The 6,867-nt window shown below is 36.3% G+C and overlaps 1 protein-coding gene across 2 annotated transcripts in view; it reads right to left on the bottom strand.

Moving 5' to 3' along the window:
* Window positions 1-1,408: 1,408 nt before the first annotated feature.
* The window catches only part of PPHLN1 (periphilin 1), a 105,189-nt gene continuing 99,730 nt past the window's right edge, over window positions 1,409-6,867 (bottom strand). For both annotated transcript variants that reach the window (XM_049783835.1, XM_049783836.1), the window contains one exon: window positions 1,409-2,134. In XM_049783835.1, coding sequence (XP_049639792.1) covers window positions 1,940-2,134 — 195 coding nt within the window. In that variant the 3' untranslated portion in view covers window positions 1,409-1,939. The remainder of the gene's footprint in view (window positions 2,135-6,867) is intronic.

Genomic DNA, 6,867 nt, shown 5'->3' with positions numbered 1-6,867 from the left:
AAAACATGGGGCAGGGGAAAATCATGATCAGCACTTAATTTTTATAAAGTAGGTAGTAACAAGACTACTTTTAATATAGGAAAATCAGAGAAGATGAAATCTAAAAAGAAAAAAGTTTCAAGGTGGTCTTAAAACAAATCGCTACCTTCACTTAGTTTTAAAATTTAAACATCTTGGGGCCGGAGAGATAGCATGAAGGTAAGGTGTTTGCCTTTCATGCAGAAGGTCATCAGTTCAAATCCGGCTTCCCAGAGGGTCCCCCGTGCCTGCCAGGAGCAATTTCTGAGCACGGAGCCAGGAGTTTCCCCAGAGCACTGCCAGGTGTGACCCAAAAACCACAAAAAAAAAAAAAAAAAAAAAAAAAAAAAGAAGAAGAAAAGAAAAGAAAGAAAGAAACTATCTTAAAGTATCTATTAACCGGCTAAAATCATTTATGCTGCTATTTTCATTTTTAATATAATTTTTCTACTCTGGGATAACTCTTTAGATATATCAATGATGTTACTCAAAATAATTCCATAATTCAAGTGAGAAAAAAAATGGAAAGATGAGGAGGGTAATGAAATTGAGTAGTAATAATAAACATGATTTTAAAGGTAGACTAATGCCGCAACATTATGTATTTTGGATCAATGCCACTGGGAAGTTAGAAGTGATCAGGAAATGAGTGGGAGTGGAATATCCTAATCATCCCAGTTGCACTGTTAACTAAACTATGATGTAGCTGACTTACTCATGACGGATGTTTACAGAGATTGCTTATTAAGGTTAGTTGTGCTCAACTGCCTGCCTATTCTACTTTATTTCTTTCAAGAAACCTTTTCAAGGGCTAAGCACCCCTTAAAAAAGAAAATGACAAAATTGCGTTAGACAAGTCTCTATAGTAAACGCTCTACTAGCAGAGATTTAACAAAGGCATAATCTGTAAATAGCTTAAGAGAAAAATTCCATATCCTCTCATATTCCAAGTTTTCTCTTTCAATTAAAAATTTTTATATATATCTTAACTTTAAAATAAACAATTTTTCATATCAAATTGCTCCTTAGTCATGCATATGTCATCTAATGTGTGCATGAGTAAATCAAAAGTTTTAGAATTACTTTAATAGAAGACATTTGGATTCGTAAAAAATAAGATTTTTTCCATGAGGTGTATTCTGGAGACTTAAGAATTCTGTTTTGGGCCCGGAGAGATAGCACAGCGGTGTTTGCCTGCCTTGCAAGCAGCCGATCCAGGACCAAAGGTGGTTGGTTCGAATCCCAGTGTCCCATATGGTCCCCTGTGCCTGCCAGGAGCTATTTCTGAGCAGACAGCCAGGAGTAACCCCTGAGCACTGCCGGGTGTGGCCCAAAAAAAAAAAAAAAAAAAAAAAAGAATTCTGTTTTATGATGATGAGAATCGTTCTTAAAACAAAATCTATCTAAGGTAGCAAAATAATGCATTTATTTGGATAGTATACGTTAGCATTTCAAAAGATAAAAAACCTAAGATATGCAAGCAACAAGTAAAATTTATCAAAATTCAGAATTCTAACATTTTTAACAAGGTTTGATTGACTATGAAAAAAAAGACTGTTTAGATGTAATGATTTCTTACTTACAAATTAACACTAGTGTGATCAAATAAAATGATCTAACACTAAGGAAGACTACAGAACAGCAGTAATACAAAAAAACTGTTCTCCAGGACTTCCAACCTTGAAAAGACTAACTGACCCATCATTTTAGGGGGAAGGGGCAGTTAAGTATGTATCAGAAAGATCTCTGTAGATTAAAAAATTTAATCTATTTTAAACGGACTATTTTAGATGTTTATTTGACATGGAAATGTGGTCAACTATCAAAGCATATATTTTCATCACAAATATTCCACATATTCGAATTTACAAAATGGAGGGGAGAACCTAGAAACTTTTATTCCTCACCCCCAACAAATAATCTAAAAAGGCTCGCCAAAATCTTGACTAGAGGTGTCATACTCAGCAATAAAATGCTTGAGTTCTTCAACACACCGCTCACCTATTTCATGTAAATTCTGTCTCAAGGCAAACTGTATAGACTTTTCTAATGAAGGATCTTTTTCAATTAGCATTTTCACAACCATCCCGAAAGTTTCACAATCTTGACGGTAAACCTAGAGGGGGGAAACAAAATGTGGTCAGCTAACATTGAAAATAATTAAACGTTGAACTGATTTATTTTTGATTTATTTATTTTTAATTAATCTTTATTTAAGCACCATGATTATAAGCACGTTCGTAGTTCACTGAGCTGAGTTAGATGGCAGAATTATGATGCTTAAAGCTAAATGGAAGTCATACACTATACAGCTGAAATTCGTTCAAATGTCAAAGGCTATTTTATATCTCTACCTTTGAGATGTACTACCAATTTGAATGAGCAGGGGGGAAAATCATATACCACATTACTGAAATTAGGCACGGCATTAGTCAGCATTTGGCAATGTACTGAAAGGACATCAGACTAGAGATGGCAAGAACTAGGAATAAAGGCTAGACAGGGCATTATCATCATCAAGTAATATTCTTCAATTTATATTGGAAACTGAAAGAATAAAAATTCTTTGTTGCTTTCTTTCTTTTTTTGTTTGGTTTTGTTTTTTTTTTTGGGGGGGGGTTTTTGGGCCACACCCGGCGATGCTCAGGGGTTACTCCTGGCTGTCTGATCAGAAATAGCTCCTGGCAGGCACAGGGGACCATATGGGATACCGGGATTCGAACCAACCACCTTTGGTCCTGGATCGGCTGCTTGCAAGGCAAACGCCGCTGTGCTATCTCTCCGGGCCCTCTTTGTTGCTTTCTATTCTCGGCACTAAAAAGTTTTTCTAAACAGTGATAATTAACATTGTTGTCATTAAGTTTTATCAGTTATTTATTTCAATTTATACTAAGATCTACATGACCCCCAGAATGACATCACTCTTCTAATAGTTAGAAAACCACATACCACTCACATGATACTATATATAAGACAGGGTAAAATAGCTCATTAACAAATCTAACAAATGTATACTAAGCCAATGCAGTTTCACAGAGTAAAGTTAGAAGCGCAAGCTTTCATGGAGATCAATTCCTCACCAAACCAGTCAACCCACATAAATAACAGCATTCTAACATCAACCACAGGCCTCAGCAGACCACTTTGTGGGTGGCCTAAATTTTATAGGCTTCTGTAACAGATGTCCTAGATGAGGATAATGTTACACTGTCAATTAACCTGCAAATTCAAATGTAAATCTGTTCTTTTATCTGAACTATAATTCCTCACTTAGCATATTTATAAAACATAAATGTGGCTCATATTTGCATATCAAATTTAAAACCATTTTAAAATATGTTCATACCTGTAAGCTGGAAACTACTTCATTTTGGAAAGAAGATAACAAAAGCACTGAACGTTTGTTTTTAAAATTTAAGTTCTTTTTGTATTCATTTGAAACAAAATTTTATATTATTATATCAAACTGCCGAAAACAATGTAAATTATCTCAGTGTAATTATCTCAATGAATTTTCTAAAAATGAAACACACTTAGAACACATAAGTTGGACATAAGTCAGGAAAGAATTAGTTTTGCTAAAGCAAGAATCTTATCCTCTAACATGTTATAAATAAAATTCATAACTGTCAAAATCTATTCATAAGTCTGTTTCACAATAAGATCAATCCCAAATAGGAAAGGTGTGGTATCTGTAAAAGAACTTTGTTTGATTATACTCCCTAGTTGGAAGTGCATTAATATCTTCAGATTTGATATTTACAGGCCACACAGGAAGACTTTTGTTGGTGTTGCTTTTTACCCAAATTGGCCCTCAATAAAATGGAAAACAGGTTAGTGGGTGGAGATCACATAAACTGCACGGAAATTAAGTTAAATATGCTAGCATAATGGAACTATCCAAAGTATGGTTCCACAAAGCCCTTTATTGTTTGTGTTAACAGTTAAATTCTCATAAAATGCTTCTAGAAATAAAGGACTATGGCATAAAATAACAAAGCTTGAGTGGAATTTCCCAGATAAGTATGGGCTGGAAATTCTGGGGACTTCTCAGAATAGGGTGGGCAGATTTCCCTCTACTCCATCAGAAAGACCAGCAACTCCCGACACACAAACCCATAGAAGTGACCAAAATCCACAAATGAACTTCATCAAGTCGCCAAGCCACCAAATCTTTCTAGCTCATGTGGCTGCATGACATTTCCCAATTTCATAGTACTGACAACTCCTTAGAACATAGCAAATTTGATGGGGAAGTTACATATAAGACCATGAAAATCAATGAGCAAAAACATTAACACAGGGCCAGAGAGACAGCACAGCAGTAGGGCGTTTGCCTTACATGCAGATGGATGGTGGTTTTGAATCCCAGCATCCCATAGGTCCCCCAAGCTCTCCAGGAGCAATTTCTGGAACATAGAGTCAGGAGTAACCCCTGAACATCGGTGGGTGTGACCCAAAAAACCAAACCAAAACAAACAAAAAACATTAACACAGAAGGCTGTACTACCACTAACCAGGTCAGTAAATCCTCAGAGCATCATTTTAGTAACATTTAATGTGTTAAGTAACAAGTAACTCACCACTGTGAGTTCTGTAACAATGATCACAAATTGCCTTCAATAGATCATAGGTCATTTATCATTTCTGGTCATTTCTTACAACAAGAAGTAGAAAGTAAATTATATTTTGCCTAAGGACATAAGCTTGGAGGGTGGATGGGAAGTGCCAGTGTGTGCAACCAAAATAATAGTACAACCAAGTGTCCTGGCACCGAAGCTAATGTGTGCAACCCCAGAAAGCCAAAGCATGTGCCATCCCAGAGATCCATCAAACATGTCAACCTCAGAGAATAACACATACATACAACTTCAGAAAGCCAGTGCAAATGTACTACCCCATGCTTTCCAGCAACAACATTCACTACAAAGGGAATTATTAAAGCAAGAGTAATTTTTTGTGTGTGCTGTAACAGTAAAAAGTAAATTAGGCAGGCTGAGGAGTGGTGGGGAAACTGGGACATTGATAGAGGGGTGATCACACTGGTTCTGGGATTGGAGTTGGAACAGTGAATACCAGAAACAGCTGTATTATGAACAGCTATGGAAATCACAGTGCCTAAATAGTTTAAAAGAAAGAGAATAACCAACAACAACTAAGGATTAGGCCAGAGATAGTACAGCAAGTAGGGCTCTTGCCTTGCACGTGGCAATCCCTGGCACCACATTGGTCCCCTGATGACGACCAGAAGCGATCCCTAAGCAGAGCCAGAAGTAAAAGCTGAGCCTTGCAGGAAGTGGGCTCAAACAAATGAAAAGTAGCAAGGCTATTTTAATTATGTTGTCTAGTAACTGGAAGAAGAGTATCTAAACAAACTCCTCAGTGGCAAGTCTATCTACAATTTCTTGCAGTGATATTAAACTCGATTTAGATGTGTATCATTTTAGTCCTGGTGCCTGTGCCTAAAAGGAGAAACCAAAATTTCAGGCAATAGAATTGTTAGAATTAGAGAAGTTTCAGAAAAATTATCTTCAGTATATACATTACTGGTCTCTAATAAGCAGAGGTTACTGAGTGAGGCCAAAACTTAGATATCATGTATATATTTACATTAGTATTTAACTTATAATTTATATTATCATCAGGAGGTAACCAGCTAATTATCAACGTCAGGTAGGCATACAATCTTCAAGAGGTTGAGAAATTAAATGATAATCATTATTTTCTCTATTTGATGCCTCACCATTCCGTATCATTTCTTTTTGAACTCGTTTATTTCAAAAGGTTTATGACCTCTTGAGTGGGACATGTAAACACAATTATAAACAAAGTATAAAGCAGGTATATAGATTTGAAATAAGATTTGAAATAAGCCTATGAGTAGGCTTATTGGTTTCAATGTGAATACTACTGTCATAAGCTGAATTAATGCCCTTTTCCCCACTTCAACATGTTTATGGATATCTTTCCTAATCCATGAATTGAGTGTCCTACCTTATACTGTTACAGGGATCTTGCAGATATGGTTAATAATTTTGAGATGGAGCAATTCAGAATAGCCCAGGTAGTCAAAAGTTAATCACCCAAATCCTAAAAATGAAAGCAGGGGGACCGAGCGTAGCTTCATGTTACAGTACATGTGAAACTGTGAGTTCAATCTCCTCTATTATCCAAAATGCATTGTCATTTGAGATTCCCCGCACAACAGAGTTCAATCTTTGGCACGCCACAACCAAATTTATGAGAGCGCTGCAAATAAAGTATATGATCCTGAGTGAGCACTGCAGCCAAAATATTCATGAGGGCCCCCAAAAAACTGTGGGACCCCTGGTAAGCTCCACAATCAAGTATATGGCACCTGACCATCACAACAATAAAAGGGAGGGTAAGAGTAAACCATGTGTTAAAAAAGAGTCAGGAAAAAAAAAAAAAGAGTCAGAAAAAGAAAGGAAATGCACCTACAGGAACAAAAGTTGAATAATGAGATTTTAAAATGGAGCAACAAGTCAATGAAGGCAAGCAACCTCTAGAAATTGGAAAAGACAATTCTCCCAAAGCTTCTGAGGAAGTCAGCTTTGGGTAATACCCATTTTAAAATTTACACATTCTTCTAGTGCTCACATGGAACAATGACCTGGTCACATTATGATATGTTTTCTTTTGGGAGGAAGATGCTTAATCCTGGCTCTTATATTCAGGAATCATTCTTTTTTTTTTTTTCCATTTTTTTTTGTTCAGGAATCATTCTTAATGATGTTTAGGGGACCACATCCAATGCATGCCAAGAATTAAACTAGGTGCAGCTCATCTGCAAGGAAAATACCTAACTCATTGTACTTTATCTCTGGC

Source organism: Suncus etruscus, chromosome 11 (assembly GCF_024139225.1).
Source record: "Suncus etruscus isolate mSunEtr1 chromosome 11, mSunEtr1.pri.cur, whole genome shotgun sequence".
NCBI lineage: Eukaryota > Metazoa > Chordata > Mammalia > Eulipotyphla > Soricidae > Suncus > Suncus etruscus.
This window is presented reverse-complemented; position numbering and strand designations above follow the sequence as displayed.